This window comes from Manis pentadactyla, chromosome 13, assembly GCF_030020395.1.
Source record: "Manis pentadactyla isolate mManPen7 chromosome 13, mManPen7.hap1, whole genome shotgun sequence".
Lineage (NCBI taxonomy): Eukaryota > Metazoa > Chordata > Mammalia > Pholidota > Manidae > Manis > Manis pentadactyla.
Window position 1 is genome coordinate 64,718,743 of NC_080031.1, and position 27,708 is coordinate 64,746,450.

The 27,708-nt window shown below is 36.0% G+C and overlaps 1 protein-coding gene across 2 annotated transcripts in view; it reads right to left on the bottom strand.

Annotated features, from left to right (window-relative positions):
- Positions 1 to 27,708, bottom strand: part of SLC12A2 (solute carrier family 12 member 2) — a 103,360-nt gene that overhangs the window by 13,380 nt on the left and 62,272 nt on the right. For both annotated transcript variants that reach the window (XM_036903222.2, XM_036903221.2), the window contains exons 16-19: positions 26,566 to 26,677; positions 24,316 to 24,456; positions 17,869 to 17,975; positions 2,255 to 2,334 (exon numbers count right to left, since the gene is read on the bottom strand). In XM_036903222.2, coding sequence (XP_036759117.2) covers positions 2,255 to 2,334; positions 17,869 to 17,975; positions 24,316 to 24,456; positions 26,566 to 26,677 — 440 coding nt within the window. The remainder of the gene's footprint in view (positions 1 to 2,254; positions 2,335 to 17,868; positions 17,976 to 24,315; positions 24,457 to 26,565; positions 26,678 to 27,708) is intronic.

Here is a 27,708-nt window from a genome sequence, read left to right on the forward strand (position 1 = left end):
ATGAGGGAGATTCACAGAACCCAAGAACCCCGCAGACGGAAGAATGATGTATAAAAATGTGAATTGACTCTACTCTCATTTATACATGTAAAGTGTGACAGATGTTCGTAACACATGTAAGATGACAGACAACACTGAAAAATTATACTCATGGCAGCAGAGTCAAAACTAGGGGTCAGAACTTTCCTAAACTCATGGTTAAAGTACCATTTCTTAATTTTTAAAGCACTTTCTTCACTTCTTGACTTTTGGGAAGGAGTTAGTAAACATCCAAGTTCCACTACAAAGACATTTATCACAAAGAGAAACATAATATGAAATTGGTACTCTATTCATAATCCTCATCCCTTATTTGTGTATATTATGAGAAGTAATAATAGAAACTATGTAAGCCTCGGTGCCAGCTCTGTATGCTAAGAGCTTCACAGTCCACATCTCCTTTTTAATCTTCATGACAGCCCTAAGTGATCATGTTTTACAGATGAGGAAACTGAGCCTTGGAAGTCAGCAGAGTGCCCAGCCTACAAATTACTAAGAAGGAAAGTGGGATTTTTAAAGTGGATTTGACTCCAAAGCCTGTGCTTGTGATCTCTGTGCTATACCAAACTCCTGTCTCCAAACCCTAAGGTGGAATAACATGGCTTTCAAAACAGTTTTCATGATTATAAACACATGAAAATATTTTCTTAAAGTTCCAATCACATTCAAATCTCAGGAAATCAAGGAACTACATATATAATTTATTAATGAAACTGTGATATTTTGGGGAGTGAAAGGAAACACAACTCATAATAATTACACATAGTTAACAGGTATTTTAAACCTCAGTGTTACAGCAAGGGAGAAATGAAATGTATTTTGTAAGACCTACTCCAGGGTAAGAAAATGCACTTTCAGCAAGCCATACTCTTGTGTTACATGGATAAAGACCTCGAAGCATTCCTTTCAAAACTGCACAACACCCTTAAGATGGTGGGGGGAACCGGAAGGTTACAATAGTTTAACTACATACAGAGATGACAAAAGTGCATTACATGTCCCTCAACTATTTAGGCTTAGCTAATTTTGATGATTTAGTTAATTAATTAATAAGGGTAAAATATTAGGTAGGCAAATTTTCTTAAGCTTTTAATATTTGTTAAACTACCTGGAAATCAATAGAGGGCATGGAATTTTCCATAGTTTTAATAAAGTTGGAAAAAGCAGTAGGTATACCTTAATTAGGTTTTAAGCTTCTCTTGAAAAAAATTTTTTTAATGCTTTAAATATTTACAGTTGGAGAAGAGATTAGTGGGTGTCAGGGGTTAATGACAGGGGACAGAAAAAGAATATGGTGTCAGGGGTCTGTAAAGAGGGCTATGTAGCACAAGGGAGATTTTTGTGATGATGGAACAAACAGTTCTGTGTCTTGACTGTGATGCTGGTTACATGAATTAACATATGTGATAAATGGCATAGAACTACACATGTGCACACACAAACACAAGTGTATGTGAAACTGGTAAAATATGAATAAGGCATCCTGGTTTTGATAAAGGACTATAGATATGTAAGATGTTACCCCTGGGGGAAATTGGATGAAGTATATACAGGAACTCTTTGTACTATTTTTTGCAACTTCCTGTGAATCTGTAATTATGTCAAAATGAAAAAGTTAAAGGAAGTGATTTATAGGGTCTTTTCTGATGACAGAGTAAATGATATCACAAAGCTTAGTTTTTCATTATTAATATACCTCTGTGTACAAAGCATGATTTTCATAAACATGAAAATATCTAACCATTTGGTAGTCATAGTAACTTTTCCTTTGGGCTATTTATCACGTGTTTTTACAAATTTGGTCAAACTACAATCATAACTAACGTTTATTTCTCTTGAACTTATGATTTGGATGGAATTTTATTCTCCCCATTAGTAATCAGTAAACCATCATCAAGGTTGGTACAAAGAGAAAACAAGACTTCAGTAAAGCCAAACAGATCTGACCTTAAGATGCCATACAACTAGTACATGCCACAGAACAGACAGTAAATATTAAAATTATTAAATAATTTACAATAATTATACATAATTTTTTATGTATAATGCTTTAAAAATTTACAGTTGGAGAAGAGATTAGTGGGTGTCAGGAATTAATGACAGGGGACAGAAAAAGAATATGGTGTCAGGGATCTGTAAAGAGGGCTATGTAGCACAAGGGAGATTTTTAAAGTAAACTTTAAAAATAAAAAATCTTATTTCAAACCAGATTTACCTTGTCCTTGAAGATGAGATATATCCAGACCCTCTTTCAGGCGGATAACCACTACTCCATATTGTATGTCAAAGGCATCACTATAATAGAAAAAAAAAATTCACAAAAATTTTTTTCAGTGTCCTCTTCTGCAAAACAAAGGCAAGAATAGAGGATCGCTAAGATTAATATCAGCTTTAAACACCTTTTTCAAAATATGCTTTAAAAATTACCATATAATGTTAATTTCAAATCCTAGACCATTCCATTTCCCTTTTTCTGTAATATTCTTAAAAACTACTTAAGTGTAGATCCTCACAGTCTTGATATTCTACTTACAGCAGCTATTTAAAGTAGTAACTATATTTTTATCCTATTAGAAACAAACTAAAATTATGGAAAAACAACTTGGAGTAATCCCATCACATTTAATTTAGGCTTATACCATTAAAGCTAAGAGAAATACATTAAGACAAAGAAAATAAATTCTACTGAGAATAAAAGCAGGTTGTAGAGTGTGATGGCATCATCTCTGAAAGGAGAAAAGAGTATTTTTAAGTCATTTAAAATTTTTTACAAAACTATTTTAAAAAGTAGTCCAAAGGTTTTATATGCATTTACAGGAAGGTATTCATATGTCCTTTTAATTTTTTTTAAACACAAATGGGAACATCATATAGACACACAAAGTACATTAAAACCTCAAAGAAAACTCTTAAACCAGACTTAAATTCTAGAAACTTCTTTAAGACCATAAATCACACAGACCAAAGTTCTCAAATCTTCTGAAAGAATTTCTAATTCCAAAACTTCAGGTTGTTCTCCAGAATGAGAACCAACTTAGCTTCTGTCTTTAAAAATTAATTTTAATTATAAAGTGACCAATATTCACTATATACATACAAAAGTGATATATTAATCTATAGCTATATGTAACAAAAAGGCTAAAATCTAATAAAATGATCAAATTTTTGTTCCTACTAAGAAGAAGAACATGTTTAGGGTATAATATGCCATTGTAAAAGGTCTTTTGTTACTGTTTTGTTTTGTTAAATCATATTGGCCTGATTCCTATGATAATTTAAGGTCAAAAGAGATTCACTGGAGAAAGAAATTACAAGATATGTTAACCTTCCTCAGTTGTATCTTGAAAGACATAGTTAACATGAGAAGAAACAACTACAAGTACTTTAAAAAAGCTAATAAATCAACTGAATCAAAATCCCTGAGTTTACTTTGGATTAAAATAGCTTAATGTTTTTGCTATAAACCTAGGAATTTCTATAAAGCTGTGTAATTTCTGTAAGATACAGAAATTGATTTGCAGTTTCAGATCCTCCACACTGTTAATAAAAAACATAGTACAGTGTACCTCAACTGCTCAAAGAATTTAGAATCACAACTAAAACCTAAGGGTCACAAGACAGAAGGATAAGCAGTATCACTGCTTTAAAGCTGCCACCAATTCCTGGGGGTCTGGAAAGCAGGGAGCTCTGTTACCTGTCTTCCAATGGCTGCTAATGTACAACACTTAGGGCAGTACTGGACTGTCAGAGCAAACATTCACTTCAGTGTCCACCAGGTCAGAGTAAAAAAACTCCTTTCTTTTACTGCCCCTATTATGAGCAACTGTAGCTAATAAGGAAGCAAAAATGTCACTTTTCTGTTTCCTAGGATAATACTCTATCTCACTGGTCTTTCATCCTGAGAGAGAAAAACCGTAGTGCATGGCTCATGTCCTACATGATTTAATCTTTTTCTGCACCTCCCTCATCACCCTCCATACAAGGTACAGAGAAAAGAATTAGAAAGGCAGGATGAAAACTTGTTTCCTAAAAAGATATAAACTTAGAGCCAAAGAGCAGTCACAATATATGATAAACCAGCAGAGTTTTAAATTACTAAAAGGATTTGACAATTACTTCGGAATCTTATTCATTGTATACTATCAGTAGAAAGAGATTGTTTTAAAGATTATCCTATACTATCAGTAGAGAGAGGTTGTTTTAAAAAGTAAAGTATGAGATCTGGTTACTTCTTCAAAGATGTTTCAAGGAAGCCATGATAACAAAACTCATCTGTGACACAGGCAAATAATACAGATATGACAGGAGTTCCATTAGAGGAAATAAGTAGTGAGTTAAGGGTAATTACACCAAAATTCAGAGAAATACGATTTGAATCTGGTCTTAGAGTTACTTTGTCAAAGGTAATTTCTCGAATAAAAAAAGCAAACTTATTTATGAAGAAATACTTTATGAGGAGGGGTGAACAGTTCTATTTCATCAGTAGATTAGGCAAGAAAAAGACTATTCTTCAACTGAGTATGGTATAGTGAAAGGGAGTATTTATCCTCTATGAAATAGTGTGAACCAGATAGAGACTTGTTAAGCAAATCCCGGAATACTAGAAAAAGGAAGTATTTGTCAAGACATAGAAAAAAATCTGGCAGAATAAAAAGAAGTTTTACTCTTATTAAATAACTCAGTTCCAAAAAACATTTGTGGTAAAAAGATACATACATAAAAACCAATAATTAAATGAACAGAGCAAAATCAAAAAGACAAAGTAACAAAAGAATAAAAAGAACCCACTAGTCAATTCATACACAGGAAGTTAAAGTGATGTCAATCAAAAATCAGCTGTCTGATAAAGATCATTGGGAATACCATTAAAAAGTGAATCAACTCAGAATTATACTTGAAGGAGGTGGAAAAATAAAGCATATAAATACATTTTTAAAAAGTAATGTAGAGGCGGAGTCAAGATGGCGGCGTGAGTAGAGCAGCGGAAATCTCGTCCCAAAACCACATATACCTATGAAAATATAACAAAGACAACCCTTCCTAGACCAGAGGACACAGGATAATATCCAGACCACATCCCCACCAGAGAGAACCCAGCGCCTCGCGAAGGGAGTAAGATACAAGCCCCGGCCCGGCGGCAGCCGAGCGCCCATCCCCCCAACTCGCGGCGGGAGAAGAATAGGCACAGCGGGAGGGAGATGGAGACCAGGACTGCCGAACACCCAGCCCCAGCCATCTGGGCCTGAGTGCAGACACAGTACGTGCCCAGGGGGCACTGGATGCTAGGGAAACAGGGCAGCAAGAACAGTGAGCGGGCACCAGAGGCCGGGTGCCAGAGGACATAAGAAAAGCGCGCAAACATTTTTTTTTTTTTTTTTGCTGTTTTGTTTTGGCGAGCGCTTTTTGGAAGTCTTAAAGGGATAGGGCCCCCAATACTAGTGAAACAGGGCAGCAAGACCGGTGAGCAGATGCCTGAGGCCGGCGCCGGAGCATAAAGAAAAACAAGCGGCCACTTTCTTTTTTTTTTTTTACTTAAAAAAAATTTTTTATTTTTATTATTTTTATTTAAATTTTTTTTTTTTTTGTGGTCATTGTTTTGTTTTGGCGGGTGCTTTTTGGAAGTCTTAAAGGGGCAGGGTGGGACACTTAATCCAGAGGTAGGGAATCCGGGGATCTCTGGGCACCCTAACCCCTGGGCTGCAGGGAGCAGGGAGGCCCCTTACGGAGATAAATAGCCTCCCAGCAGCTCCTGCTCCAACGCGACTCCACCATTTTGGAGTAGCTGCCCGAGCCAGGCCACGCCCACAGCAACAGCGGAGATTAACTCCATAGCAGCCGGGCAGGAAGCAGAAACCCTCTCTGCGCGCAGCTGCGCAGCACAAGCCACTAGAGGTCGCTGTTCTCCCAGGATAGGAGGGCCACAAACCAACAAGAAAGGAAGTTCTTCCAGCCGTCACTCGTCCCAGCTCTGCAAACTATTCCTATCACCACGAAAAGGCAAAGCTACAGGCAGACAAAGATCACAGAGACAACACCAGAGAAGGAGACAGACCTAACCAGTCTCCCTGAAAAAGAATTCAAAATAAGAATCATAAACATGCTGACAGAGATGCAGAGAAATACACAAGAGAAATGGGATGAAGTCCGGAGGAAGATCACAGATGCCAGAAAGGAGATCGCAGAAATGAAACAAACTCTGGAAGGGTTTATAAGCAGAATGGATAGGATGCAAGAGGCCATTGATAGAATTGAAACCAGAGAACAATAATGCATAGAAGCTGACATAGAGAGAGATAAAAGGATCTCCAGGAATTAAACAATGTTAAGAGAACTGTGTGACCAATCCAAAAGGAACAATATCCATATTATAGGGGTTCCAGAAGAAGAAGAGAGAGGAAAAGAGATGGAAAGTATCTTAGAAGAAATAATTGCTGAAAACTTCCCCAAACTGGGGGAGGAAATAATCAAACAGACCAGGGAAATACACAGAACCCCCAACAGGAAGGAACCAAGGAGGACAACACCAAGACACATAATAATTAAAATGGCAAAGATCAAGGACAAAGAAAGAGTTTTAAAGGCAGCTAGAGAGAAAAAGGTCACCTATAAAGGAAAATCCATCAGGCTAACATCAGACTTCTCGAAAGAAACCCTACAAGCCAGAAGAGAATGGCATGATATATTTAATGCAATGAAACAGAAGGGCCTTAAACCAAGGATACTGTATCCAGCACGACTATCATTCAAATATGACAGTGGGATTAAACAATTCCCAGACAAACAAAAGCTGAGGGAATTTGCTTCCCACAAACCACCTCTACAGAACATCTTACAGGGACTGCTCTAGATGGGAGCACTCCTAGAAAGAGCACAACACAAAACACCCAACATACGAAGAATCGAGGAGGAGGAATAAGAAGGAGAGAAAAAAAGAATCTCCAGACAATGTATATAACAGCTCAATAAGCGAGCTAAGTTAGATAGTAAGATACTAAAGAGGCTAACCTTGAACCTTTGGTAACCACAAATTTAAAGCCTGCAATGGCAATACTACATACCTTTCAATAGTCACCCTAAATGTTATGGGCTGAATGCACCACTCAAAAGACATAGAGTAATAGAATGGATAAAAAAGCAAGATCCATCTATATGCTGCTTACAAGAAATTCACCTCAAACCCAAAGACATGTACAGACTAAAAGTCAAGGGATGGAAAAACATATTTCAACCAAACAACAGCGAGAAGAAAGCAGGGGTTGCAGTACTAATATCAGACAAAATAGACAAAAACAAAGAAAGTAACAAGAGATAAAGAAGGACACTACATAATGATAAAGGGCTCAGTCCAACAAGAGGATATAACCATTCTAAATATATATGCACCCAACACAGGAGCACCAGCATATGTGAAACAAATACTAACAGAACTAAAGGGGGAAATAGACTGTAATGCATTCATTCTAGGAGACTTCAACACAGCACTCACCCCAAAGGATAGATCCACTGGGCAGAAAATAAGTAAGGACACGGAAGCATTGAACAACACAGTAGAGCAGATGGACCTAATAGACATCTATAGAACTCTACATCCAAAAGCAACAGGATATACATTCTTCTCAAGTGCACATGGAACATTCTCCAGAATAGACCACATACTAGGCCACAAAAAGAGCCTCAGAAAATTCCAAAAGATTGAAATCCTACCAATCAACCTTTCAGACCACAAAGGCATAAAACTAGAAATAAACTGTACAAAGAAAGCAAAGAGGCTCACAAACACATGGAGGCTTAACAACACGCTCCTAAATAATCAATGGATCAATGACCAAATCAAAATGGAGATCCAGCAATATATGGAAACAAATGACAACAACAACACTAAGCCCCAACTTCTGTGGGATGCAGCAAAAGCAGTCTTAAGAGGAAAGTATATAGCAATCCAAGCACATTTAAAAAAGGAAGAGCAATCCCTAATCAATGGTCTAATGTCACAATTATCGAAATTGGAAAAAGAAGAACAAATGAGGCCTAAGGTCAGCAGAAGGAGGGACGTAATAAAGATCAGAGAAGAAATAAATAAAACTGAGAATAATAAAACAATAGCAAAAATCAATGAAACCAAGAGCTGGTTCTTCGAGAAAATAAACAAAATAGATAAACCTCTAGCCAGACTTATTAAGAGAAAAAGAAAGTGAACATACATCAACAGTATCAGAAACGAGAAAGGAAAAATCACGACGGACCCCACAGAAATACAAAGAATTATTAGAGAATACTATGAAAACCTATATGCTAACAAGCTGGGAAACCTAGGAGAAATGGACAACTTCATAGAAAAATACAACCTTCCAAGACTGACCCAGAAAGAAACAGAAAATCTAAACAGACCAATTACCAGCAACGAAATTAAACAGACCAATTACCAGCAACGAAATTGAAGCGGTAATCAAAAAACTGCCAAAGAACAAAACCCCCGGGCCAGATGGATTTACCTCAGAATTTTATCAGACATACAGGGAAGACATAATACCCATTCTCCTAGAGTTTTCCAAAAAATAGAGGAGGAGGGGATACTCAAAAACTCATTCTATGAAGCTAATATCACCCTAATACCAAAACCAGGCAAAGACCCCACCAAAAAAGAAAACTACAGACCAATATCCCTGATGAACGTAGATGCAAAAAACACAACAAAATATTAGCAAACCGAATTCAAAAATACATTAAAAGGATCATACACCATGACCAAGTGGGATTCATCCCAGGGATGCAAGGATGGTACAACATTTGAAAGTCCATCAACATCATCCACCACATCAACAAAAAGAAAGACAAAACCACATGATCATCTCCATAGATGCTGAAAAAGCATTTGACAAAATTCAACATCCATTCATGATAAAAACTCTCAGGAAAATGGGAATAGAGGGCAAGTACCTCAACATAATAAAGGCCATCTATGATAAACCCACAGCCAACATTATACTGAACAGCGAGAAGCTGAAAGCATTTCCTCTGAGATCGGGAACTAGACAGGGATGCCCACTCTCTCCACTGTTATTTAACATAGTACTGGAGGTCATAGCCACGGCAATCAGACAAAACAAAGAAATACAAGGAATCCAGATTGGTAAAGAAGAAGTTAAACTGTCACTATTTGCAGATACATGATACTGTACATAAAAAACCCTAAAGACTCCCCCCGAAAACTACTAGAACTGATATCGGAATACAGCAAAGTTGCAGGATACAAAATCAACACACAGAAATCTGTGGCTTTCCTATACACTAACAATGAACCAACAGAAAGAGAAATCAGGAAAACAACTCCATTCACAATTGCATCAAAAAAAAAAAAATAACTAGGAATAAACCTAACCAAGGAAGTGAAAGACTTATATTCTGAAAACTACAAGTCACTCTTAAGAGAAATTAAAGGGGACACTAACAGATGGAAACTCATCCCATGCTCGTGGCTAGGAAGAATTAATATCGTTAAAATGGCCATCCTGCCCAAAGCAATATACAGATTTGATGCAATCCCTATGAAAATACCAACATCATTCTTCAATGAACTGGAACAAGTAATTCAAAAATTCATATGGAAGCACCAATGACCCCGAATAGCCAAAGCAATCCTGAGAAAGAAGAATAAAGTAGGGGGGGATCTCACTCCCCAACTTCAAGCTCTACTATAAAGCCATAGTAATCAAGACAATTTGGTACTGGCACATGAGCAGAGCCACAGACCAATGGAACACATTAGAGAATCCAGACATTAACCCAGACATATATGGTCAATTAATTATTTGATAAAGGAACCATGGCGAAATGACAGTCTCTTCAACAGATGGTGCTGGCAAAACTGGACAGCTACATGTAGGAGAATGAAACTGGACCATTGTCTAACCCCATATACAAAAGTAAACTCAAAATGGATCAAAGACTTGAATGTAAGCCATGAAACCATTAAACTCTTGGAAGAAAACATAGGCAAAAACCTCTTAGACATAAACATGAGTGACCTCTTCTTGAACATATCTCCCCAGGCAAGGAAAACAACAGCAAAAATGAGTAAGTGGGACTATATTAAGCTGAAAAGCTTCTGTATAGCAAAAGACACCATCAATAGAACAAAAAGGAACCCTACAATATGGGAGAATATATTTGAAAATGACACATCCGATAAAGGCTTGACGTCCAGAATATATAAAGAGCTCATACACCTCAACAACCAGAAAACAAATAACCCAATTAAAAAATGGGCAGAGGAACTGAACAGACAGTTCTCCAAAAAAGAAATACAGATGGCCAACAGACACATGAAAAGATGCTCCACATCGCTAATTATCAGAGAAATGCAAATTAAAACTACAATGAGGTATCACCTCACACCAGTAAGGATGGCTGCCATCCAAAAGACAAACAACAACAAATGTTGGCGAGGCTGTGGAGAAAGGGGAACCCTCCTACACTGCTGGTGGGAATGTAAGTTAGTTCAACCATTCTGGAAAGCAGTATGGAGGTACACCAAAATGCTCAAAACAGACCTACCATTTGACCCAGGAATTGCACTCCTAGGAATTTACCCTAAGAATGCAGCAATCAAGTATGAGAAAGATCAGTGCACCCCTATGTTTATCGCAGCACTATTTACAATAGCCAAGAATTGGAAGCAACCTAAATGTCCATCGATAGATGAATGGATAAAGAAGATGTGGTACATATACACAATGGAATACTACTCAGCCATAAGAAAAGGGCAAATCCAACCATTTGCAGCAATATGGATGGAGCTGGAGGGTATTATGCTCAGTGAAACAAGCCAAGCGGAGAAAGAGAAATACCAAATGATTTCACTCATCTGTGGAGTATAAGAACAAAGGAAAAACTGAAGGAACAAAACAGCAGCAGAATCACAGAACTCAAGAAAGGACTAACAGGTACCAAAGGGAGGACTGGGGAGGATAGGTGGGTAGGGAGGGATATGGGGGGAGAGAAGTAGGGGGGTATTAAGATTAGCATGCATAGGGGGGTGGGAGAAAGGGGAGGGCTGTACAACACAGAAAAGGCAAGTAGGGATTCTACAACATTTTGCTATGCTGATGTACAGTGACTGTAAAGGGGTTTATAGGGGGGACCTGGTATAGGGGAGAGCCTAGTATACATAATATTCGTCATGTAAGTGTAGATTAGTGATACAAAAAAAAAAAAAAAAAGGGCAGTTCCTGTGTGGTAACCTCCAATGAGTTCTACACAAGAGTATAAAGGGCATATAAAAGTGTAGGTAAAGACAAAAACCACATGATCATCTCCATAGATGCTGAAAAAGCATTTGACAAAGTTCAACATCCATTCATGTTAAAAACTCTCAGCAAAATGGGAATAGAGGGCAAGTACCTCAACATAATAAAGGCCATCTATGATAAACCCACAGCCAACATTATATTGAACAGTGAGAAGCTGAAAGCATTTCCTCTGAGATCGGGAACTAGACAGGGATGCCCACTCTCTCCACTGTTATTTAACATAGTACTGGAGGTCCTAGCCACGGCAATCAGACAAAATAAAGAAATACAAGGAATCCAGATTGGTAAAGAAGAAGTTAAACTGTCACTATTTGCAGATGACATGATACTGTACATAAAAAACCCTAAAGACTCCACCCCAAAACTACTAGAACTGATATCGGAATACAGCAAAGTTGCAGGATACAAAATCAACACACAGAAATCTGTGGCTTTCCTGTATACTAACAATGAACCAACAGAAAGAGAAATCAGGAAAACAACTCCATTCACAATTGCATCAAAAAAAATAAAATACCTAGGAATAAACCTAACCAAAGAAGTGAAAGACTTATACTCTGAAAACTACAAGTCACTCTTAAGAGAAATTAAAGGGGACACTAACAGATGGAAACTCATCCCATGCTCGTGGCTAGGAAGAATTAATATCGTCAAAATGGCCATCCTGCCCAAAGCAATATACAGATTTAATGCAATCCCTATGAAACTACCAGCAACATTCTTCAATGAACTGGAACAAATAATTCAAAAATTCATATGGAAACACCAAAGACCCCGAATAGCCAAAGCAATCCTGAGAAAGAAGAATAAAGTAGGGGGGATCTCACTCCCCAACTTCAAGCTCTACTATAAAGCCATAGTAATCATGACAATTTGGTACTGGCACAAGAGCAGAGCCACAGACCAATGGAACAGACTAGAGAATCCAGACATTAACCCAGACATATATGGTCAATTAATATTTGATAAAGGAGCCATGGACATACAGTGGCGAAATGACAGTCTCTTCAACAGGTGGTGCTGGCAAAACTGGACAGCTACATGTAGGAGAATGAAACTGGACCATTGTCTAACCCCATATACAAAAGTAAACTCAAAATGGATCAAAGACCTGAATGTAAGCCATGAAACCATTAAACTCTTGGAAGAAAACATAGGCAAAAACCTCTTAGACATAAACATGAGTGACCTCTTCTTGAACATATCTCCCCGGGCAAGGAAAACAACAGCAAAAATGAGTAAGTGGGACTATATTAAGCTGAAAAGCTTCTGTACAGCAAAAGACACCATCAATAGAACAAGAAGGATCCCTACAGTATGGGAGAATATATTTGAAAATGACACATCCGATAAAGGCTTGGCGTCCAGAATATATAAGGAGCTCACATGCCTCAACAAACAAAAAACAAATAACCCAATTAAAAAATGGGCAGAGGAACTGAACAGACAGTTCTCCAAAAAAGAAATACAGATGGCCAACAGACACATGAAAAGATGCTCCACATCGCTAATTATCAGAGAAATGCAAATTAAAACTACAATGAGGTATCACCTCACACCAGTAAGGATGGCTGCCATCCAAAAGACAAACAACAACAAATGTTGGCGAGGCTGTGGAGAAAGGGGAACCCTCCTACACTGCTGGTGGGAATGTAAGTTAGTTCAACCATTGTGGAAAGCAGTATGGAGGTACACCAAAATGCTCAAAACAGACTTACCATTTGACCCAGGAATTGCACTCCTAGGAATTTACCCTAAGAACGCAGCAATCAAGTTTGAGAAAGACAGATGCACCCCTATGTTTATTCCAGCACTATTTACAATAGCCAAGAATTGGAAGCAACCTAAATGTCCATCAATAGATGAATGGATAAAGAAGATGTGGTACATATACACAATGGAATACTACTCAGCCATAAGAAACGGGCAAATCCAACCATTTGCAGCAACATGGATGGAGCTGGAGGGTATTATGCTCAGTGAAACAAGCCAAGCGGAGAAAGAGAAATACCAAATGATTTCACTTATCTGTGGAATATAAGAACAAAGGAAAAACTGAAGGAACAAAACAGCAGCAGAATCACAGAACTCAAGAATGGACTAACAGGTACCAAAAAGAAAGGGACTGGGGAGGATGGGTGGGTAGGGAGGGATAAGGGGGGGAGAAGTAGGGGGGTATTAAGATTAACATGCAAGGGGGGGTAGGAGAAAAGGGAGGGCTGTATAACACAGAGAAGGCAAGTAGTGATTCTACAACATTTTGCTATGCTGATGGACAATGACTGTAAAGGGGTTTATAGGGGAGACCTGGTATAGGGGACAGCCTAGTAAGCATAATATTCGTCATGTAAGTGTAGATTAGTGATACCAAAAACAAAGAAAAAAAAAAAAAGAAAAAAAAAAAGGGCAGTTCCTGTGTGGTAACCTCCAACGAGTTCTACACAAGGGTATAAAGGGCATATAAAAGTGTAGGCAAAGGGTCTGTTTGTGTTTATACAGAGGATCAAAGCCTAATTGGGCTACCCCGAAAATGAACTAAGATACGATATGAAAAAGAACTTCCAACATCTGCACCCTCTGGAAGACTCATGCCAGAAGATGATCATCAAAAAACCCCAACAAAGATCCACGCACTGCTACAGCTGTAGATGCACTCATCCCACCAGTTCCTGGACTTGCCATGGGAATGAGGAAGGAGATATCTAAGCTGGCCTGTGCATACAATAAAACAACAAAATTGGACTGGATCTATACTGTTGGAACTCAACCAAGAATTTGGAGAAGTGCAAATTGTAGCGCTCCAAAGTCTTACAACTACAAACTATTTATTGTTAAAAGAACATATGGCATGTGAACAGTCCCCAGGAATGGGTTGTTTTAATTTGTCTGATTTCTCTCAGACTGTTCAAGTTCATTTGGACAATATCCACCATATCATAGATAAGTTTTCACAAATGCCTAAGGTGCCTAACTGGTTTTCTTGGTTTCACTGCAGATGGCTGGTAATTACAGATATGCTTTGGTTATGTAACTATACTCCTATTATGTTAATGTGTGTGTGCAATTTAAGTAGTAGCTTAAAACCTATACATGCTGAAGTTACTCTACAAGAAGATATATCAAAGAAATAATCAATCTTCCCATGTTTTCTTCCGCCTGCTACTTCTATAGCTTTTCTTCTTCCTTCCTAATTACAACCCTTAAATAGAATTCGTGCCTCATATCAAATTTACCGAGTATCATAATTCTTCCAAGTGGTAAAGATACCTCAAGACAAATGCTGGGCATAGAAGCCACAGGGCATAAATATGCAAAGAAGTAAAAAGCTAACTTTTTCAAACAATAAGGCTTCTCTCTCACTTACCAACTTCACATTTCCCTGTATGGCCCCGGAAGATGACTGGTTAGCCAGAGACGGGTAAGATTCCTCAAGGGAGGAACAACCTAAGACAGGCACAGTCGCAGGGGGGCCATCAGGTGAGAAATTGGGGATCAACAGAGGTGAGGCTTAGAACCTCACCCCCCCATTCTGAGAGAAATCTTCTGCATACGTGGATGTTTTATTGCCCTGGTCTAGCTTGGATTAACACATAGTCTACAGGCACACACCTGATCATCTACATGTGTTCTCTTACAACACTAAACTATGTTTTCTACCTTTATCTTGTATCTACCTACCACTTCAGCATTTTATTAAAAATAATAATAATAAAGAGAGAAATGTGGTATCCACATATAAATCAAGTATAAAAACCAAATGAGTATTCATATTTGAACTGTTTAGAGTTCATAATGCATGAGCAAAACCGAAAGTTTCTGTGATGACTGCCCTTGTACTGTTCACTATGTAACTTATTCATTATGTAAGAATTTGTTCTACATGTAAAAACTTGTTTGTTATGCCTCAGAAGATTGGAGACTGACAAAAATTAGGCTTGGGGTGGAATAATGATTGTGCATTGAGCATTGACTCCCCTATACAGAATTTTATTGTCGTTAACAACCATTTGATCAATAAATATGAGAGATGCCCTCACAAAAAAAAAAAAAAAAAAAGGACAGACTTCCAATGGTAAAATAAATTAGTAACCGGGATGTAATGTATAGCATAAGGAATATAGTCAAGATATTGTAACAGCCTGGTAGGGTGATAGCTGGAACCTAGAATTATGTATATAAATGTTCTACCACTACTTGAAACTCATGTAATGTAATACTGTGTGTCAACTACCCTTCAATAAAAAATAATTATTAAAAAAAAAAAATAATAATAATAATAATAATAATAAAGAGAGAAATGTAGTATCCACACATAAATCAAGTATAAAAACCAAACGAGTATTCATATTTGAACTGACTGTTTAGAGTTCATAATGCATGAGCAAAACTGAAAGTTTCTGTGATGACTGCCCTTGTACTATTCACTATGTAACTTATTCATTATGTAAGAATTTATTCCCCATGTAAGAACTTGTTTGTTATGCCTCAGAAGATTGGAGACTGGCGAAAATTAGGCTTGGGGTGGATTAATGATTGTGCATTGACTCCCCTATACAGAATTTTATTGTCGTTAACAATCATTTGATCAATAAATATGAGAGATGCCCTCGAAAAAAAAAAAAAAAAAAAAAAGAACATATGGCATGTGAACAGTCCCCAGGAATGGGTTGTTTTAATTTGTCTGATTTCTCTCAGACTGTTCAAGTCAGTTGGACAATATCCACCATGTCATAGATAAGTTTTCACAAATGCCCAAGGTGCCTAACTGGTTTTCTTGGTTTCACTGGAGATGGCTGGTAATTACAGATATGCTTTGGTTATGTAACTATACTCCTATTATGTTAATGTGTGTGCGCAATTTAAGTAGTAGCTTAAAACCTATTCATGCTGAAGTTACTCTACAAGAAGATACGCCAAAGAAATAATCAATCTTCCCATGTTTTCTTCCGCCTGCTACTTCTACAGCTTTTCTTCTTCCTTCCTAATTACAACCCTTAAATAGAATTCGTGCCTCGTATCAAATTTATCGAGTATCATAATTCTTCCAAGTGGTAAAGATACCTCAAGACAAATGCTGGGCATAGAAGCCACAGGGCATAAATATGCAAAGATGTAAAAAGCTAACCTTTTCAAACAATATTGCTTCTCTCTCACTTACCAACTTCACATTTCCCTGTATGGCCCTGGAAGATGACTGGTTAGCCAGAGACGGGTAAGATTCCTCAAGGGAGGAACAACCTAAGAAAGGCACAGTCGCAGGGGGGCCATCAGGTGAGAAATTGGGGATCAACAGAGGTGAGGCTTAGAACCTCACCCCCCCTGTTCTGAGAGAAATCTTCTGCATACGTGGATGTTTTATTGACCTGGTCTAGCTTGGATTAACACATAGTCTACAGGCACTCACCTGATCATCTACATTTGCTCTCTTACAACACTAAACTATGTTTTCTACCTTTATCTTGTATCTACCTACCACTTCAGCATTTTATTAAAAATAATAATAATAAAGAGAGAAATGTAGTATCCACACATAAATCAAGTATAAAAACCAAATGAGTATTCATATTTGAACTGACCGTTTAGAGTTCATAATGCATGAGCAAAACTGAAAGTTTCTGTGATGACTGCCCTTGTACTGTTCACCATGTAACTTATTCACTATGTAAGAATTTGTTCTCCATGTAAGAACTTGTTTGTTATGCCTCAGAAGATTGGAGATTGACGAAAATTAGGCTTGGGGTGGATTAATGATTGTGCATTGAGCATTGACTCCCCTATACAGAATTTTATTGTTGTTAACAACCATTTGATCAATAAATATGAGAGATGCCCTCAAAAAAAAAAAAAAAAGACAGACTTCCAATGGTAAAATAAATAAGTAACCGGGATGTAATGTATAGCATAAGGAATATAGTCAAGATATTGTAACAGCTTGGTAGGGTGATAGCTGGAACCTAGAATTATGTATATAAATGTTTTATCACTGTGTTGTACACCTGAAACTAATGTAATGTAATACTGTGTGTCAACTACCCTTCAATAAAAAAATAATTATCTACAAAAAAAAAAAAAAAAAAGTAATGTAAATAACTTAATGGGTAAACAAAAGGCTAATGCAAAACATGCTTGAAACCTAAACCTGAGGCTGGCTTCAGTGATGAAATGCCTTCCTCAGTGTCAGATACTAAAACGATGCAATTCAGAAGGTCCTGGGTCTGACAACATTAGGGATGCTGCTTCCCAACAGCTGTAGAGGTATGAAGTTCACTAATATAAATAGGAAACCAGAGTATAAACGTGTGTGTATGCTTATATGTGTGTGAATGTCCAAGCATATAGAGAGATCAATTAATCCAAAATAGACATCAGTTTAAAATCCAGATAATCTTGTGTAATTCTTTTCGAACTTATGCTCCCACCAGAAGTGACTATAGTACAAACAGGCTTGAAAAACCAGTGCAAACTTTCAAAATCAACATTTTCTGAATCAACTGAGTTACAGGATTAAAAGGATACTTACTGAAATAAGTTTATATACATGTCCACATCCCGCATATCTGCTTGCAACCAATCTTTCTTAAATCCAAGGACAAGTGTATTTGGTTTCATACGCCCAAGACCAGCAGCCTAAAATGTAGGGATAATATAACTTTAAAGATATGCTATTCAACAAAATTTATTTTAAATGAGGAAACCTTCCAAATGGACAGCCTCAAGCATTTTTAAATTATGTATCCTTACCAGCAAATATTCTCGAGCGTCTAATATATGCATATTTAAAATTATATATACATTAATCATATATTAAGATTAAACATTTACAAAAGTAGAAGATAATATTAAATACTTGAAAAGTTGTAGGAGCACATTATTGTACTTTCATGATTTACCAAAATTTTCATGTATTTAGAAAAAGAAAGATGATGGAATATATTTAACCTTTTATAAAACTCATGATACAATGGTACTCCCAGTTATGTATTTTTATAGGCATTAAAACTTAGAGGCAAAAGTCCAAATGAAGGCATTCACCGTTGGTTGCAGTTCTGTATCATATAAACACTAAATTTTGAATTCTTTCTTCCAATCATGTAAAAGCTTCTGCTGAAATTTGGCTAGTTGAGTTCCTTCCTTAATTGTTCAATCAGTTTTTCTTGCAACCTTATCAAGAGTTGCAATTCAGTATGCTTAACAGATATGTCCCCAAATCCAATAAATCTCTTCTTCTGTAAGATTTCAAACACTGATTTTTAAGCTCCATTACATATTTTCAAAACTTCCTCATCACTTCAAAAATTCTGTAACCATTAAGTAACAGTTACTCATTCTCTCCTCCCTCCAGACCTCAATAACTAATCTACTTCTGTCTCAAATTTGCTTATCCCAGATATTTCACATAAGTGTAATCATACAGTATTCATCCTTTCTTTCTGCCTTATTTAATTTAGCACGTCTCCAGATTCATGCATGTTACAGCATATATCAGAAAGTCATTCATTTTTATGGCTAATACTCCATGTATGTATATGTGTGTACAAACACACATACATTTTTTTTTTATACATTCATCTGCTGATGGACATTTAGGTTGTTTCTACCTTTTGGCTGTTGTGACTAATGCTGCAGTAAACATTGTCATATAAGTTTCTTTCTGACTCCCTGCTTTTAATTTTTTTAGGAATACGGCTATGAGTAGAACTACTGATCATATGATTAGTTCCTTGTTTAGCTTTTTGAGGAACCACCAAACTGTTTCCCATAGTGGCTGTGGCATTTACATTTCCACCAGTTATGCACAGTTTCCAATATCTGTGCATCTTTCATAACACTTGTAATTTCCTGTTGTTTTGTTTTTGTTTTTGTTTTTAAATAACAGGCATCCTAGCAGTATAAACTGGTATCTCATTATGGTTTTGATTTGCATTTCCCTAATGACTAGTGATATTGAGCATCTTTTCATGTGCTTATTAGCTATCTTTGTATCTTCTTTGGAGAAATGTTTACACAAGTCCTTTTTCCCTTTTAAAAATTGGGCATCCTTCTGTTTAGGAGTTTTATGTATCTTCTAGATATTAAACTTAATCAGATACATGATTTGCAAATGTTTTCTTCCATATTGTAGGTAGTCTTCCAATTTTCTTGATAATGCCCTCTGGTACATAAAGTTTTTAATTTTGATGAAGTCTAAATTATCTACTTTTTTCTTCTGTTACTCATGCATTTGGTGTCATATCTAAGAATCCACTGCTAAATGCAAGGTCATGATGATTTACCTCCATGTTTTCTTCTAAGAGGTTTATTTATGGTTTTAGTTCTTACATTCAGGGCAGTGATCCATTTTTGACTTAATTTTTGTATATGGTGTGATGTGGCACTTAATTTAATTTTTTTGTAAAAATATTAAGTATGTCACCTGTAAAAACAATTCAAGTATTTATCAAGTGCTGACCCTGTGCTAGATATTTTCCTAAGGACTTGAGATAATCAGGGAACAAAAGAACTATTTCTAACCATGTAAAGTTTACATTCATTTTCAAACTGATCTGTATACAAGTTTCTTTCAAAAAACAAGATTTTTTTCCACTCAGTATTTAAAACAATGCTTTGTTTTCAAGTTTCAGATAAAAAATATTCATTTTTCTTTTTTAAAACTTAGGTAGCAAGGTAGCCACTAACCACATAGTATATTTTCATCCACTCCCCCTATCTTTTTTGGTAAAGAAAGCCAAGAAATTACCTTTAAGTTTCATAGCTTTCAGAAAACTAAGCCAGAAGATCACTAGTAACTTCTTGATAGTACAAAATACTGTCAGTTATTCCTTTTCTCATCAGACTTCTTATATTTAAAAGGTTTATTTTTTATGAAATTAACAATAGCAAACTTATAACAATTAAAAGGTTTTATTTTTATGAAATTAACAATAACATCCTGTGGCACCCTGTACACTTTCGCTTTCAACTTCATTATTTCAATAACTTACCCTTCAATGAGCAAAGACATTTCACAAGTATCACTCACCCTTAAATCCTTTGTAAATTCTAATCAAAGTAGCTATTCAATGAGATGTAACATTTTCAGTTTCCATAAAACAGCATGTGTTTTAAGAATAATTTATTACTGAAAATATGTCTTCTCTGGAACATATTTCTTTAAATGGTTCAGAGAAAACCACCGCTTTGTGGAATTTCATAATTGAAATTGGTTTGGCAAAATAGCAATCATCTGAAGCTTATTACACATATTTCTAGTTTCAATCACACATTCCTACTGTGCTCTTTATTTCTTTGAACTTTTTGTAATGTTTTCCATGCATCTTCCACCAGAATTTGTTGCCAAGAAATGCATTTAGTTTGTTATCACATTTTTCTATATATCTAATAATCATTTTTACTGCTCCATAAAAGACAGCTGTTTCCCCAATGGTATGTGGCTTTTTTTTGTCTTTCACTAATAGTAAAAACACTTTCAAATGCCACACTTAACTATTTAAATTAAGTTCTGCCATGAGACTTGTATTACTTAAAAAATTACTGAAAAAAATTGCAGAGTTTTGGTTACATGTTCTGTATGGTCAATTTTGAAATGTTTAGGTAACAGTAATATGCCTTAAATTATCATTAGTTAACATCTCATGGCACTATATACATTTAGGATGAGGCTATAAGGACATGGATATAATTTACTTTACCAAATATTCTTATTGACAATGTAAAATTATTCCAATTTACTTATTTTAGAACAATTTAAAAACATCACTGTTTACCTCAAAATGTGGCTGATAGAGACAAGGTGTCAGAAAACACCTAGCACAAATTACACAGTATAATTTTAAGCTATTTTTTTGCCCAGGAAAAATGGCAGAATTATCTCCACATTGAGACTAAATGAAATCACTTCACTTTTAAGGCCACCATGATGTCACCTGACCACAAGAGACTTTTACTCTTTAAAATGAACTCTTTAAAATTGGACTGACAATCAAGTGGTTCCTGCCATTTAAAAGAAAAACCCAAATACACAAAGAAGTTGGCAGTGCTAATGTCTCACTGACAAGGGGCTCCCTAAGCAAGCTATCGATTAGACCACCTCTAAAAATAGTGAATCTCAAGTTCTGCTGTGGAGGCTGGATACTTACTGGTAATTTAATGATAAATAAATGCTTATGATTATAATTAGTAACTAGACAACTCAGGGAACAGAGCAATGAAAAGTCAGAATGTATGGCCTAGTAAAACATAACAAAACCATCAAAGAACAGCATCTCTAGAATTAGAAAACAGGTTACTGTAGAAAGAAATCAACGTATAAAAAACTATTTTAACAAAGATTATAAACTTCCAGGCATACAGACATTTGCCACTTTTTATAATTGGTTTCCAGAATGTACAAAGCGAAGAGAAATACTCTCAGTGACAACTTATACTACTGGTTTGAATGATTATTCTACAGAGGCAACTCATCTATTTGTAAGGCTATGTTATATAGTTCCTCATACACCTCTGCCACTATAACAAAGCCAATCTCCTGGGCATCTTCGTAAGTGCTTATATTTGCCAGGCTTACAGATATGACACTGTTGTACATATCCTAACCCTGCCCCACACTACTGTCATTACCCACCGGGGTGAATACCTTAGGTGGTAGGCAATGACGGGGCAGACAGGTCCTAACCCTCATCAGATTGATAATATTATCACTGATACTACTTAAACCCTCGAAAGTGGAGGTTCTCGGAGTGCAGTGCCCGGATTGGACAAGCAGCAGCGGGAGCACCTGCAAGCTTACAGAAATGCAAATTCTCAGGCTGCACCCCAGACCTACTGAATCATTCCGAAGGTCAGGTCTGGCAGTCTCTTATCACGAGTCATCCAGGTGGTTGGGATGCAAGCTTAAGTTTAAGAACCATTATTCTAAGGGAATACTTTCCTTCATTTCCTTCAAAAGATTTTTTAAATACATAAAGCACTTATCAAAATGTTCCTATGAAATGTACAAATACAAGCAAGATTTATCCACTAGAAACAACCTCATGACCAGGGGTAGAATTTTACTTGAATATTTAAATATTTTGCATACAGAAGTGAATAAAGAATAAATAATCATGTACCCACCACTTTGCTTAAGAAACATCACAAAAGTAAACATCACAACATTAAGCACCTTATGTATCCTTCTCATGCCTGCTGTATATTTTTACTATGTACTCCATTATTTAGGCATATGTACATACATACATATACATTTTTCATTTACATATTTAAAAAAATCTGTATCTTCATATTGTTCACATCTTTTTCCACCTTCAGTTTTTGAGGTTTATCCCTGTTGCTATGCACAGCAGCTCCTTTTTCACCCCTGTAGAGAATTCCACTGCAGGATTTTACAGCTGTCGATTCTGTGATTGATGGTTGTTGAAGTCACTTTCGTTTCTTTTTCAGTATTACAAATGATGTTGCTATGAATACTTACATACAATGTTCTTCACATGTATAAAAGTTTCTCTAAGGTACATACTTAAGTATGTAATATCCTAGGATAGCCACACTTCTAATGCTTGGAATTGGCAGACTTAATTTTAGTCAGTCTAATGGGAATGGAACAGAACTTTATTGTGATTTTAATTTTTGTCATTTAGGTTTCCTCTTCTTTTCTTTTATTTTTGCTCCCTTTTTTTCCCCTCTCTTACTTAGGTAGTAGTATTTCTTTATATACCCTGGACCATACTCTTTGCTAATAATATGCTCTTTTGCTGGTATCTTTTTGGTCTGTGGCTTTTTTTGTCTTCATGTTTTCTTCAGATGTACAAAGTTCTAATATTAACTAAAAAATAACTGATCTCTTCTTCATAGTTCAACTTTTTGTATCTCTTTTTAAAAAGTTCTTCCCTAGCCAAAGTTCATAAAATTATTCTGAATTTTCTTCTAAAAGTTTAAAGGAATTTACCTTCGTATTTAGTTCTTCAATCCATCTGGAAATGGTTTTTGTGTGGTCTTTGTAAGGGACTGTTAACTATTGTTTCACATGAATAATCAATTGTCCCAACCCATTCTTTCAATGCCACCTCTGTCATATATTAAATTTCCTGTATGAATGGCCCATTTTTTCTGTTTTGTTCCATTAGTCTAACTGTCCATTGCTACTTTAATATCACAGTATCTTAATTACAATGATTTATGATAAAGCTTTATGTCTGCAGAGCAAACCCCTCCCACACTTTAGTATTCCTGAGGATGGCCTAGGTCCTTCTTAGCCCTGTGCTTGTCAAATTTTAAGAAAAACAAAACAGAAAGGACTCAGATGACAGCACTCCAGGCCTCCCACCTCTACTGCAACAAAGCAGCTCTACCATCAACACAGCGACTGGGTCAAGCTTTCTTTTGAAGAAAAGGATTCCTATAAAAGTAAGTTGGCAAACACTGTCTCAACCCGTTTATTTCCTCCAGAACCTTTAGGGCTGGCTGAGGTTCCGAGCTTCAGAGAAATTAAATGACTTGTTTAATCCAAAATCCATAATAAGGAAGTGGCAGGGCTATCACTTAAACCTAGGACTGATTCCAAATCCCATATTCTGGCTGCTATGCCATACACAAAACCAAAAGGGAAGTCTAAGTTTAGTACTAGTAAATAAATAGTGAGAACTACAATACAGAACTAGAATGTAAAAAAAATAAGGACTGCCATTACTTAACAATCTTACAAAAAAACCCAGTGAGTTATAGCAGAATAAATGGGAAGAATCTTAGAGAAACAGGCTAAGATATTTACAAACTGGTTCTTCACTGTCAACCATAGCACATTGTTTCTATAGTCCGTTTAGCTCTAAAATTTTACAAATCTTAGTCTACTTTAATAAAGATATTTTAAATTGACCATTTGAATGAATATGAAAAATGAAACCTAGAATGCTAAGTTTTATAATGCTTACAAAAGACTGAAATATTGTTATTTAGAGCGCTAACAAATTACCTGCATCAAATACTGTGCACCTTCTCTCAAGTCATCTGCATGTACTGGAGCATAAAAACCCTTCATTTTGTTTTTAATGAGCCATCGCTGATACTTGGCTTGATCAATGGACATCTCTTTCATGGCTTGTCTTCGAGGGCCCTTTAAGGTAAAAATATAAACAGTATCTTCAATCGAAAGGTAATCTATTCTCCACATTTATAAAGGTCATCCTTTTAAACTGGCTCAAACAAGGAGCCTAAACATTGGGGATGAGGGAGAGAAGTACAGCAGCATTCATTTTCATGTCAGTGAATGTTTTCTAACACTTAAAGATTATGGAAAGATAGAGCTGATGGAATAGTTAATGCACTGGGGATGCCAGTAGAAGGGAGAAGAGAAAAAAGGACAGACTGAAAATAAACAGTAAGTTTTTGAGACCAAGTAAATGAGAGAAAGTAGAAATTACTGAAAATGGAAGAGATTACATAGACAAATAAGTGCTTTCTGTTTTTTGTTTCCCAGCTTGCTTTTTGTCTGTCCCGAACATTTGAGCTACTAATTCTCGATAATATGGATGTATCACTGAAAATACATGTGAGCTATATAACATAAATGTATTTTTTTCTTCTTACTTGTTACATGATGAAATAAAAGGAAATGACCTTTTTAAATTTGCAATTCTATTTTGACCCTTGCAAGCAAAACATAAAATGTACTATACACAAATGTATAAAGCAAAATGTAAAAATAAGTTTAAGATTACACATGAACCAACTGCACATGAATAAGGAAAAATACAATTTATTTTTCCTTGTAGGAAAACTGCCCCATTTGTAATTACTTCTGCTCAAGACCCCAACTTTGAGAAACACTGAAAACTCCACAGGTCCTGAGTCAGGCCAGTGTCTCAGTGTTTCCCCAAAATGGCATTGCTACACTGTGGCCACAAGTGAAGAGCAACTCTAGCAGGGGCTCAGACAGCCAGCATCCAACACACATTTCTAGCCCCAAGAACAAGATGAACTTGGACACTATGGAGAAAAGCTAATCTGACAAATAAATATTCCAAAGATCCTTTTCAATTGCCCAGATGCTAAAAACAGAAAAGTGCTTTTGGATAAATGTTTAACACTATTTTTAAATAATTTTTCTTAATACTAGTCAAAACAAAAATTAATGGGCAATTGAAAGTGCTTGAATTTGGAAATTCAGTATCCACTGTGCTTAGACGCTGGATACTAAATATTTACCATGAATTGTCTACCTCTTCCAACATTTTTTTCTGGTGAATAAATGTTCCTCATGTTCTCAGGACTCTATGAGAACTATCAGTAAGAAAAACCCATACTGGGTTTAATATAGGCTCCTTAGTTATTAAGAAGCTATTTATTTTGGCCAAACTGATCTACATGGGCAACACAGTTTGCTGAAATCTCATAATAAATAAGAAAAACAATAAATGTTCAAAATTTCAAAATCTTTTTTTTTTAAGAGTGAAATTTTAGACAGTTGTAGAGGCAAAAGTAATTTTTTGAATTTAATTCATTTTCCTAGTTATATATTTGTGCTTTTTATTTCTATGGAAAGGGGTCCCAGAAATGGAATTGCTAAATTGAAGTTTATCTGAATTCTTAATTTTTTTTTTTGGTATCGTTAATGTACAATTACTTGAACGACATTATGGTTACTAGACTCCCCCTATTATCAAGTCCCCCCAACATACCCCATTACAGTAACTATCCATCAGTGTAGTAAGATGCCTTAGAATCATTACTTGTCTTCTCTGTATACACTGCCTTTCCCGTGTCCCCCCGCTGCTACATTATGTGTGCTGATCTTAATGCCCCTTTTTCCCCCTTATCCCTCCCTTCCCACCCATCCTCCCCAGTCCCTTTCCCTTTGGTAACTATTAGTCCATTGTTGGGTTCTGTGATTCTGCTGCTGTTTTGTTCCTTCAGTTTTTTCTTTGTTCTTATACTCCACAGATGAGTGAAATCATTTGGTATTTGTCTTTCTCTGCCTGGCTTATTTCACTGAGCATAATACCCTCTAGCTCCACCCATGTTGTTGCAAATGGTAGGATTTGTTTTCTTCTTATGGCTGAATAATATAAAGCAAAAGTATTTTGAAGAAAAAAACTACCTTCAAAACACCCCAAGCAAATCCAATGGATTTATCTTGTCAAATTATTTCACATCTAGAACCCCCCCAGACTACAAAATATATACACAGAGTGAAAAAAGATTTACTATAAAAACTAACACTTACCATATGTACATGACCACAGATCATCAAACCAACATTTTTTGTGAAATCATGAACAAGATGAAGTAAAGCTGGGCGTGAGTTTGGAGCACCTGTCATAACAAGACACTGTGGCCTAATATAAAATTAAAAGAAAAAACAGAGAGATGTTTAGGTTTTGGGGACATAATTTTAAATTGCTTCTCTAAGAATATATGATTCCACCATTATCTCCTTTATGCAGCTGTCTTCAAGGTCACAGGCCACAGGATTCTCATTCAGAGAAAAGGACTTTTTAACCCAGGTTTCTTGAACATGAGAAATTCAGGAAAAAAACCTTGTTATAAACATCATGCTAATGTCCTTCTATAATAACAGGTAATATTATACATCAAGATTCTGGTATAACAGAAAAAAATGGCCATGCTAGTTAAACAACATTATACATCAAGATTCTGGTATAACAGAAAAAAATAGCCATGCTAGTTAAACAACATGTAATGGCTTTCATCTTCTAAAGGTAATAAATACTGCATTTCTTTCAGAAAGTTCATAGAAGGTCCTGAGGGCATGGCCTTGCTGTCCTGTACAAAAGGGGTCACTTTTCTTCTGGCTTGATCACCTCATCATTACCTATACTTTATAGTATCAGCACTTTCTTATCTAGCTTAATCTAAATCACTGTTGTTGTATCAGTAAAACCACCTATGGTAAAGAAAAGATTTCTATTTGGACTAAAAGTTTTAATTCTAATTAATTATGCTGAAGCCGAAATTGAATTCAGTTTGCCTTTGCAAACACAAGACAGTGGCAGGACTTTCATATATTTGTAGCTCTTGATTTTCACTGACTAGAAATGGAAATCGATCTTGTTTGATGAAAAAGTGTTCAAGTACCATTTTATACGTTCAAACAGATTAGTAAAAGTTCTTTAAAACAAGAACTTATGTAATTAAAAAAAACTTTAACGAAAACAAATAGATAAAATATCTGACTTAATCACTAAATTAATTGTTAGGGTAGTTCCTAATTATTCTTATACAATTAACATAAAAATCTGAATTAAAAAAAAAGCTGTCTTGGAATTTCAGCAAGCTAGCTGAAAAACCAATTCTGTCTGGAATAATTGCTTTGGGGAAACTAAACAGGAAATCATCCTCTATGGCT